At 43.8% G+C, this 11,460-nt stretch overlaps 1 protein-coding gene across 1 annotated transcript in view; it reads left to right on the forward strand.

The window, feature by feature from the left end:
- Window positions 1-10,616, forward strand: part of SLC45A4 (solute carrier family 45 member 4) — a 34,886-nt gene extending 24,270 nt beyond the window's left edge. Inside the window, exons 2-7 of the mRNA XM_005145488.3 lie at window positions 2,456-2,644; window positions 5,226-5,405; window positions 5,493-6,568; window positions 6,662-6,761; window positions 7,714-7,925; window positions 9,037-10,616. Coding sequence (XP_005145545.2) covers window positions 2,456-2,644; window positions 5,226-5,405; window positions 5,493-6,568; window positions 6,662-6,761; window positions 7,714-7,925; window positions 9,037-9,399 — 2,120 coding nt within the window. The 3' untranslated portion in view covers window positions 9,400-10,616. The remainder of the gene's footprint in view (window positions 1-2,455; window positions 2,645-5,225; window positions 5,406-5,492; window positions 6,569-6,661; window positions 6,762-7,713; window positions 7,926-9,036) is intronic.
- Window positions 10,617-11,460: the final 844 nt, after the last annotated feature.

Consider the following 11,460-nt stretch of genomic DNA (forward strand, 5'->3'; position numbering starts at 1 on the left):
CACAATAGCAACCTCCAGTGTGTAGCTGCTGCTCAACAGGACAGCTTTGTGGAGGCAAAATGGGATGAGTATTTCCATGTTGCCATTTCTTATGTGTCCTGCAGAAAAATCATTGCTTCTAAAAGCATCAGAATATGGCAACCGTTTGGTTTTGCTTCTCTTGAACTAAGTATTTCCCTTTCCCATCAATTTCTTTTAAGAAGCTCCCACTATTCATATGTCAGCTCAGTGTTAGCATCCTGGAGCAGGTGAGGTGCCAGTTAAATGCAGTGCCCAACCCTGCTTGTGGGCTTGGGAGGGCTGTTGAGCTTGGTGAAGTTTGTGTTAAAACACAGGGAGATGGAGGTTTTCCTGCACTGTTATTTGGATTACTGGCTTGTTGGTTGTACCTATGGTTAGGATAGTGCTTGTTAAAGAAGATGGGTGTTGGGGTCTGGAGGAATGGTGTGAACAACCATGGCTACTTCAACAAGGGCTTTAAACCTAATAGTCCCCACTATTAAGTATGTTCACTGTAACTTCCATGACAGCCAAGACATCATCTAACAGTTGGAGAAACTAAGCAGGAGGTAGTGGTTTGAACCATGATGTGAACAGCCCTTTCCTAGAAATCTACAATCTACCACAAAGGGAGTGAGTCAGTAGTTACGTGGTAAGTGCCAATGTATTATGTTGGCCTCTGGCACAGGCCTTCAGCTGCCTCTAACAAGCAAAGGTGGCCTAAGTGTGGTACCATCCTCTTCCTCCATGGGCAGGGTGTTCATGGGCAAATTTAGTCCAAAACCACAGGTTGGGCAGGTTCAGAAGAGGCAAATCCCTTCACTAACTCTGTACTCATCAAGGCAGTTGTTGCTATTAGCTTGTTCGTAAGAATGAATTGGGTTGGGAAGCACCTTAAAGATAATCTAGTTCCATTGAGTCACATCACACAGACCTTGGCTTTATACCTGGATTTTGAATCCTGATGATGAGATTTGTTATTTATGGCACAAAACCAGGTTATTTTCCTATAACATGATCTGTGCATCACTGCAGAGACACAACAGTCTCAGGAAAATCTTTTTTATCAGTGTTATTAGTCAAGATTTGATGATACTTTAAACAGCAGGAGATTAGACTTCCAAATTTGCAGCAGAGGCTATTTTGGGCAGGGATTGGTATAATCCTGCTTGGTAATGGATGCTTCCATGTGCCGAACAGGGAGCACAAGGTACAGGTTAATCTCGCCAGCAAAGGTCGAATCCTACTCACACTCACCAAATACGGGTTTGAATAAGAAGTGGTTTTCCTTTCTGGGGTGAAGACGCTGAGATTTTCAGCCTTGGCATCAGTTGGGCTGCAAGAAATGGATTGTTTTGTGTTTAATGCTTAGCAAAGAAACAACTGAGGATGGTTACCTGACCTGCGCTGATAAACCAGATCTCAAAGGACACGAGTGGAGCTGCTCTTTTGGGCCAGGCTGCCATCTGCAGGCCACTGCTCTCCATGCTGGAGCGGTGTGGAGCAGGCTTTGGGGCTTGCTTCTCCAGAAGTTCTTATGAAAATATGCTTGTAAAAACGTTAAATTGTTGTTGTTAAAATAGATATTCAAAAGCAACTTGTTACAAAGTGCTTTTTCTGGGTAAATATCGCGTAATAAATCCAGTTTGTCTCCATCTGATCCTAGAAACAGTCACCTGATAAGAGAAATAACCCAAGGATATCAGAGATATATAAGCCTTCATAGATTTCTCTAGAGGTTAAGAATGTGCTTTTCTTTTATCATCTGTTGTTCAATTCTATAAGTAAATATTTTTGTCCCCTTTAGAAAGTCACATTTCATCTGACAGCCAAATTCTGTCCATCATTCTCAGTCCGTTAATCTTTATGGTGGTGGTCTTGATGAACAGTACTACTGTAATATTCAACTCCTGTTGAATGTTAGAAGTTGTGTTGACAATGGGATATGTGTATATGACTACCAAGTACTGAAGGCTTTCTGAGCATCCCAAAGATTGTGGGGTTTATAGTCCACAAGTGGATAGAGGATGCAACAAAGCTGTTTGGCTTCTAATACAGCCAACCTTGGCTGCTGGTACTTCACAGAAGCCACCCCTACCTGCCCTAATCAAAAGAAATGCAGCACACTGAGTACAATTCAGCAGATTTTGGTCAGTAGTAGCTAATGTAGACTTACGGTTCCACTGTTGTATATATCCCTGATTGTTGTATTTCAGTAGCTTAAATATAGCGATTGTTACATTCTTATCGCTCAGGTACTTGAGAACTAGATGGTCTGTGCTTTCCTTAGCTGTTATTTTGTACCTATTGATAAGAAATCTCTATGGAGTGGTTCGTTTGGGAGAGAACTTACTGCAGGTAAATGACTGATCAATCTACAGTTTTAAAGGTATAACAAATAGAACATTTGATGTGTACCACATAACCTTAAAATCCCTTTTTGTCTTTGTTTTAGGTCTTCCTGAACAATACTACAGCCTCACATGGTTCCTTAGCCCCATCCTGGGCTTGATCTTCACTCCGCTTATAGGTTCTGCCAGTGACCGCTGCACGCTGAGCTGGGGCCGCCGGCGGCCTTTCATTCTTGCTCTCTGCATTGGTGTCCTCTTTGGAGTTGCACTTTTCCTTAATGGTTCTGTTATAGGTAAATAATGAGGAAATCACCTGCATGTATCTGCTGCTAACATCCCTGCTGTCAGACTTTGATGTAGGAAGATAACGATGCACAATCAATTTAACTTGTGTTTAGTGTTAAAATCATTAGGAATCACTGCATCTGGGCTATGCACCTTGCATGGTTTTATCCTTACTCTAACGTTAGGGTGCTGTGCTGAGGATTGTGCAGTCGTGGCTGTAACTAGTAATACAGTGTTGTTAATACAATGGTTGCCAGCACAATGTTTGCAGTGGCTGAGACGAATTTGGTCGATCTTTGACATGGGAAAACTGTAGCAACCTGTTCACAGGGAAATGTTTCCTGTTGTGATCCATTTTCCCTTTAATGCATATCTGGCAACACATCCTGTTTCCAGCATTATTTCAGAAATTATCTTTTCACTTTTTCTGGTGCTTTTCTTAGAGCTGGTATTGAAAGAGTCCAGAGCACAGTTAATATTTGTTTATCAAAAAGCCATGTGGGAAAATCATTTTTCCTGAGCCCCCATCAAAGCTGGTAAAAATAGTTTCCCTTGAACATAGTTTACTACAGACCTTAATCTCCAATGTCTTTGTAAATTTAGGATAGGAGGGGTGACAGCAAGTACATTTGGGGAACTGTTTACATCCCGGTTGGACCGATGCAAATGAAAGGAACTTAGCACCTAATAATATCCTCTTGGCTCTCTCTTTTCGGGAGTTTGATGCAGCTCCATTGTCAGAAAGTTTTACTAATGGAGGGAAATGAGTGCAACATTACCTTGGCTCAGCATGTTTCCTTTTTAAAGCCAGAGTTTGGATGACATATAATGGGGTTTAGTTCTCTGCAATGGACAAAGTGTTCAGATGAATGACATTTAACTTATTCTGGTTTAATCTCCCCAAGTAATAGATGTTAATTATTTGAATTGCTCTCATATGGTATCAGTTGTATTGTGGTGATGGCTCTCCAAGACTTACTCCTCCTCCTCCAGATGTATGCAGGATATTAGACTGCATTATGAGATTTTAATTGATGGGAAGCTCTTACTTCCACAACAGTAATTTAGGTCAGTAGCCATTGATGCTGGCAAGCAAACCTCATACACACTTTATGGGCTTATTTTAAAGTATCTCACCTTGTAATAAGGTTACAAAAATACAGTCTGTGTTTTCTCTCTACTTTTTGGTTGCACAGTAATCGAGTCTGTGCATGCTTTCCAGGTACTCCAGTGGTACTCTTGTGCCATGAAACTTCTTTTAAACGCAGGGGATGTTGCAATGCACTGCAGAAGTGAGCTGAGTGCTTTATGCATCCTTTCCTGGAACTGGTTGTGGTAGATTCTGAAGGAAAACCCTGTTCTGAAAAGCACTTTAAACACTGCTGTGCCTCTCCCAAGGGAGCCTGGAGTGAACTGAACTGAAGTGATAGCTGTTCTGTGTTCTTCTTTAGATCTCTTCCATACTAGAAGATCAAGGTTTGCCACTAACATTCAGCATCATAGAATCACAGAATGGTTTGGGTTGGAAGGGACCTTAAAGATCATTCAGTTCCAACCCCCTGCCATGGGCAGGGACACTTCCATTAGACCAGCATTTACATCAGCATAAGACAGCACTTGATGTCAGTGTAAGACAGCACCTGAGCTACTGTTTAGGGCAGATGTGCAATACGATAAAGCAATAAAAGAGGTTTGCTAATCCTAATAATAGTACAACCATGTCCCAGGAGAACACCAGTGGGTAGATCTTATTCAGCTCTTGTTCTCTCCACTATATGCACTGTTCAGGTTTCCAATAAATCTAAAGCACCGACACCATTGCTGTTTCCTTTGTAATATTCAACAGTGTGGAACACATATGAACTTCTTCAGCATTCAGAGGCCTTGGTATAAATGAAGATTGAATATGAAGGAATCAGCTCTTGAGATTTAGCTGATTTTTGGTGGCTCAGCCACTTCATCTCTTTCCACAGTCATTTTCATCAGTTACACTAATGGTTTTATCACTGTTGCATGTGTAACTTCTAAATCTCCCTGATCCAAGTAATTCATGCTCTTGTCAGTGGTTTATTTCATGACAAATTCCCCAGCTATACACTAATGCTGCCTTTCTACTCAGCAGACAAAAAGCATTTCATCCCCTGCTATCAAAGGAAGCCAACTGATGCTTTTTGCAGTGTAAAATCCCTTCATATTGCTTCAGCTTATAAAGGTGATCAGGAAAACATCAGTAAGCAAAGAGAGGGATGAAGGGGTTAAAATACATTTATCCTGGTGTACTGCGACCATTGCTTATTGGGCACCATGGCAAGAAGGCTGTCAATAGCCAATGCTCTGAAAGGTTTGAGAGATACTTTTTAAACAACACATTGCAAAACATATTTCTTATGTATTATAAATGTAAGAATATAATCTTTGTCCCACACCTTCCATGAAGCTCTGCCAAAGAGTTGAAATTGCCCTTTTACTCTGTAAAGGAATGTTTCCAGTGAGCATGTTGGCCACCTTTTTCTTAAGGAGTTAAGCTTGCTCTTAGTAGTTTTCACTTTTGGGACAACATGCTCAGATCCCTCTTCTGTTTCTCCTTAGGTCTGGCTATTGGCGATGTCCCGGATAAGCAGCCCATTGGAATCGTTCTCACAGTGCTTGGTGTTGTGGTGTTGGACTTCTGTGCCGATGCAACAGAAGGGCCAATTCGGGCCTACCTGTTGGATGTGGTGGACAGCGAAGAACAAGACATGGCCCTTAACATCCATGCGTTTTCCGCTGGTATGGAGTTAGTCAATGTGGTTTTTGCAGCTGTCAAGTCTTCCTGATGATCCAGTGTGACTGAGTTGATTGTTTTCTCTTCCACAGGTCTTGGAGGAGCAATTGGTTATATGTTAGGAGGGCTGGACTGGACACAGACCTTCTTTGGTGATATTTTTAAGTCTCAAGAGCAAGTCCTTTTCTTCTTCGCAGCCATTATTTTCTCTGTCTCCGTTGCTCTCCACCTTTTTAGCATTGAAGAAGAGCAATATAGCCCTCAGCAGGACAGGATTGATGAAGAAGGAGACACCCTTTCCAGTGTCAAACTCAGCGGTAGTCTTCCCCCTGTGAACCGACTGAATGTAATTAGTGAGGAAGAGCCGTATGGGACCTCCATGTTCCACGATGAGGTTCAGTCAGAGCATGATCTCAGTATGGAGTTCCTCGAGGTGAACATTGTGAGAAGCAAGAGTGACTCGGTTCTACACATGCCCGATGCTACGTTGGAAATTGAATCAGAGCTGCTTTTTCTGCATGACATCGAACCCTCCATTTTTCAGGATGGTTCCTATCCAAACACTCCCCACAACACAAGCCAAGAGACCATGAAGTCCAAACTCAACCACCTCTCTGCTTTCCTCAGGGACAATGAGAAAGAGGAGGACATGTTGCTTGATAATCGCTTGAACGAAGATAAAGTCCCAAACATCAATGGCTCCCTACCAAAAGAGTTCCTCAATGGACACGCTAGGATAGGCATGAAGCAATCCAGCACCTCCAACTCCATGCGGCGGCGGCGGCACATGTTCTACCGTCAGCCATCATACACCTTCTCCTACTATGGCAAGATAGGCTCCCACCGCTATCGCTTCCGTCGCGCCAACGCCATCGTGTTGATCAAGTCCTCACGCAGCATGAATGATATCTATGACATGCAGAAGTGGCAGCGACAGAGGTGCAGACACAGGAATCAGAGCGGGACGACAAATTCAAGTGGAGACACAGAGAGTGAGGAGGGGGAGACCGAAACCACTGTCAGGCTCTTGTGGTTGTCCATGCTAAAGATGCCAAAGGAGCTGCTGAGACTGTGCGTCTGTCACCTCTTAACTTGGTTTTCCATCATTGCTGAAGCTGTGTTCTATACAGACTTCATGGGACAGGTCATCTTTCAGGGGGATCCAAAGGTAAGGGAACGTTTACCAGTGGCAAAACTGCTTTTGGCTACTCATTTCTGAGATGTTCTCATCACAATGGGTTTGTGCTTGTGTTTGCTGCAGGCCCCTTCTAACTCAACTGAGTTACACGCCTACAATGCTGGAGTTCAGATGGGGTGCTGGGGACTGGTCATTTATGCTGCTACTGCTGCTGTATGTTCAGGTAAGAGGCTACACAATCAGACAGTGAAATTCACCTCATTTCCATGCACAAAGGAAAAAGAGTTTTACTTCAGTTACCATCAGCCTCCTTAGGGATGAAGGATATTTTAGAAAACACATGGTCATATGGGGGGGGCTTCTTTAAGAATCAGTATTTTAAAATCCCCCCAAATGTAGAAGTGGAAATAGGAACAGATGGGTTAAGTGGCATAAAGCACAAAATGCTATCAAAGGATGTTGGATGGCATTTAGCTAGTCATCAGGAAACTAAAATGATGCCTGTGAGGAGATTCAAGCATATGTGAGAGGGGGTTTGCAAAGCCTGGTTTTAAAATCCAAGTTATAAATACCTATTTTGGCAAGTCTTTCATGCTCTCGAGTAACATAAACCAGCTACAGACAGTTTGGGCTTGGAATACAGGCTCTGAACCTGAGAGCTTTGACACATTCTGCCTTTTGCAGCACATATGCAGGCACGTCCCCCCACAGATCAGCATGGTTGGGACTGCCTCCATGTTGAGACCTGAAGGTGGGCAGCTTGTTTCTGAGCACAAACTGAAATGTATGGCTATAAACTTCAATTACCTGATTGCTTTGCTTAGAAGTGTTTGCATTAGAAACAGAATCTGTGCTCAGGATGTATTTGCACTAAAAGTTCATAAACAGGTAAAATTACTGCATGGACTGAGTGGACCCCATGGTATGTTTGAATCTCAAAGCATTTTGTTCTGCCTCAGACTTGAAGGCGAGTCTCTGAGCTCATTTATTCCTTAGTTTCTGAAGGAGCAAGACATCCTTTATCCAAGTGAGAGTTGAGCTATGCTGCTAAGACAGGCCAAATATGCAGTGAGCATCCAAGTCCTGAATAGCACATTGACCTGTCCTGGCCACATCAGTACCATAGAACTTCTCTGAGTAAACTGATTTTTATGTTTCATTCTTCATCTCCACAGCCTTGTTGCAGAAATACTTGGACAACTACGACCTTAGTATAAAAGTGATCTACAACCTGGGCACGCTGGGTTTCTGTGTTGGCACTGCAGTGATGGCTATATTCCCCAATGTGTACGTCACCATGATAATGATCAGCACTATGGGAATAGTCTCCATGAGCATCTCCTACTGCCCCTATGCACTTCTGGGACAATACCATGATATTAAACAGGTAAGTGGAATATTTTCAAGGTTCTGTCCAACCTGGCCTTGAACACTGCCAGGGATGAAGCATTCACAGCTTCTTTGGGCAACCCATTCCAGTGCCTCATCACCCTCACAGTAAAGAACTTCTTCCTTATATCTAACTTGAACTTCCCCTGTTTCACTTTAAACCCATCACCCTTTGTCCTATCCCTACAGTCCCTAATGAAGAGTCCCTCTCCAGCATCCTTGTAGCCCCCTTCAGACACTGGAAGCTGCTCTGAGGTCTCCATGCAGCTTCTCCAGGCTGAAAAGCCCCAGTGTCCTCAGTCTGTCTTCATATGAGAGGTGCTTCAGTCCCTGATCATCCTCATGGCCTCCTCTGGACTTGCTCCAACAGCTCCATGTCCTTCTTATGTGCTTCAGAAGGGTCTCACAAGAGCAGAGTAGAGGGGATAGAATCACCTTCAACCAAACAAGAGTAGCTACTTAAATCAGGTGCTATTAATGCTATTAATGCTATTAGCATCAAGCTGGCTCAGTGGGCTCATGATTGCTGAACCCTGTGCTGAGGTATAACAAGATCTGAGTGCATATGATAGATGAAGAGAGATTAAATAGCTGCTGGAGTATGTGTTATATACCCAGATGTTACTACCGTTTCTGATGTGTTATGTTAGCATCACTCAGGTTTTTCACAGTCTTAGATGCTGAGGTGAATCTGGAAGTGCAGCTGTAAGCTTGAGGAGATGGAAGACAAACTGATTCTGCTGGAAACAAGAACACATTTATTTACTGCTCTTTAGCACAGTTCCATTTGGATTACAGATTGCAGGAGGAGCATTTGTTTTAACTTGTTTCTGCATTTGGATGGGGATTCCTTTTTATAATGATAAAACCAATTTCTACCAACTCTTCAATGTAAATTCTTTTTACAAAACCGAATCTTGAAGCCGGTTCATACTAGTTGTGCCACAGTAAATATCTGCCTCTTGGTGCGAGATGAGGAGGCCAATGCTAAGTAGATCAGGATGTTGTTGCTGTGGATGTTGCACAAGGATGGCACAAAGATGTTTAGATACTTGGTTTAATCTCATCCATTGTCTTCCCTCCTGAACACGTTTCTTGTCTCTTTCCAGTACATCCACCACAGCCCCGGGAATTCCAAGCGCGGCTTCGGCATAGACTGCGCCATTCTGTCCTGTCAGGTTTACATCTCCCAGATCCTCGTGGCCTCTGCTCTCGGTGGCGTGGTGGACGCGGTCGGCACCGTCAGGGTCATTCCCGTGGTGGCTTCGGTGGGATCCTTCCTGGGGTTTTTGACAGCCACCTTCTTGGTGATTTACCCTGAAGTCAATGAGGAGCCGAAGGAAGAGCAGAAGGGACTTGATCCTCCAAAGGCAACCGAGGCCAACGGCACGAGCACCGAGAAGCCGCCCGTGCTGAAGCTCACACGCAAAGGGGAGTCTGCAGCAGGGCTGGAGGGCGAGTCAGCCGTGTGAGGCCACCGCTGCTCCTTCACCACATTCCAGGGAGTTGCAGGTGCAGGATCGAGGACTTGGGGTCGGGTTTTTCTTTTCCAGGAGAACAAATTGGGATCTTCACTACTTGTAGCTGAAAACGAAAAGGCAGTTTTGTGCAAACATGTAAATGAAATCCTGTAGTCCTTCATCTAGGTTTGAAGCCGTAGCTGTGGCGCCGATTGCTTTCTCTCCAGCTTAGAAACGTCATCTCTGAACACTTTTTTATTAAGGATACATTTAGATTTCGAGTAAGTTTTATTAACCTGCATGAGACTCACAGTGTATACAGTTAGCTGTTAGAAACAAATGAAGTTTTCAGCTGTTTTTGACTGAAAATGGAAGCTCTCTCAACTTAGTCTCTTGCTACCTTTTTTTGTCTGACCATTTCAGGTTTCACTCGTGTAACAGCTCAATCGAAACGCTTTGACATCTCGATCCATTTCTTTCCATGAGCATGATAGTATCGGTCTGACAGCGACAGTTGTTTAATGTTCATTTTAGACTTCAGGGGGTTTATTAGTGCAATGACAAAGAATGGGTTTCTTTGCTGTTATTTTCAAGCAAAACAAAAGCAATTACTGCAGTTTCTAAGAAACTGCTGTGAATCCTTTAGTCACACTGTTGACAACAGCTCCCAGGTCTGCTGCTTGTCAAGAGAGGGTGATACTGGGTGCTTGATGTCAGCTGTAGACGGAAGGAGCAGCAGTGGGGAGAGGTGATCAGCACTCACAGGTTCTTACCACAAGTGCTGCATATTATGAATGTCATTGGAATATGCTGTGACAATGTTTAGCTGGGGGGTTGTGTGCCGGTGAACTTGGTGTTTAAACCTGATCATCTCTGGAGGAAGCTGCCACGGAGAAAGGGAATCTCTGGGGTCAGTTTAATGGTAGAGGGCATGTGGATTCTCTTTCATAGGGAAAGGAAGTCGTTGCTTAATTGCACTTTGATCCTTTAACCTCCTGGCTGGGAGCACAGCAGCCAAGGTAAAGGCACAGTGTCAGTACAAGGTAAACCCAAGGCCTACCTCTGTCATGTTATAGCATAGTCTGGGTAAGAAGCAGCTTTTAGGCCTTAAAATTCAATCCATGTGTTGCTGTTCCCATCCCTGTGTTGGAGGAATCGTAGGCTCTTCAGAGCTGCTGTCCCAGTGTCATCAACGCAACCTCTGCCTCCCCTTCCTTGATTCAGGACATGGCTGCAGTGCAAAGACCTTAGTTCTGTGAAGAGCTTGAAAGAGTTGTGTAGATCTGGTTTAAAAGAGCTCTTGGATCGCCAGCAGCGTGCCCCAGCCCATGGGCAGCTGCAGCTCAGTGATCCAGCAGCCATCTAAAAGCAACTTCAGAAACCAAACTTGCATTTGTTGTCTTCTGAGCAGTGTTTGTGATGCTGTTTTTACCCATTCCCACATGGGCTGCACTTAATCCATGTGCTAAACAGACAAATCACAGCTTGTTGTAAGCTTTCTGTTGCCTCAGACTTCTCATACTACACTGCTTCTAAAGGCATGTGTAGGTGATGCTGCAGTAGAGTCATCCAATGGGAGAATGTGTAGGTGATGCTGCAGTAGAGTCATCCAATGGGAGAATATCTGTTTCACACAGAAAAGCAGTTTTTAACAGATTACTTGAACTGTCAGTGGATTGAAGAGCCGTGTGGTTTGGTGTGGTTGAAGTTAGAGCTCAGCCTTGGCCAACATCATTGTCATGGATGCCTGGTAGCATCCATGGCTTTCTTAGCTGAAGGCTTTCAGTGCTGCTGTCCTGTTCTGTCCCAGTGGACAATGTTGCTTGTAGGCTGGTGCAGTCACCCAGCACTGAAGTACACATAATCCCCCAGAATTTAGGGGTTGTTTGGTTTTCCAAGTGTCTTGAGGAAGTCTTTTTTGTCTTTAAGGCGACTGTTTTCTATGTAGAACACATACTGTGACCTGTGTTCAGACAGGGGAGTGATACTACTGAAGAACATGAGACCTGGGAGGAATCAGTTGTGAGAAACACTTGAACTGAACTTCTGCCGTGAACTTGATCATCTCAGTTG

Source organism: Melopsittacus undulatus, chromosome 1 (genome assembly GCF_012275295.1).
Source record: "Melopsittacus undulatus isolate bMelUnd1 chromosome 1, bMelUnd1.mat.Z, whole genome shotgun sequence".
In the NCBI taxonomy this organism is placed as follows: Eukaryota; Metazoa; Chordata; class Aves; order Psittaciformes; family Psittaculidae; genus Melopsittacus; species Melopsittacus undulatus.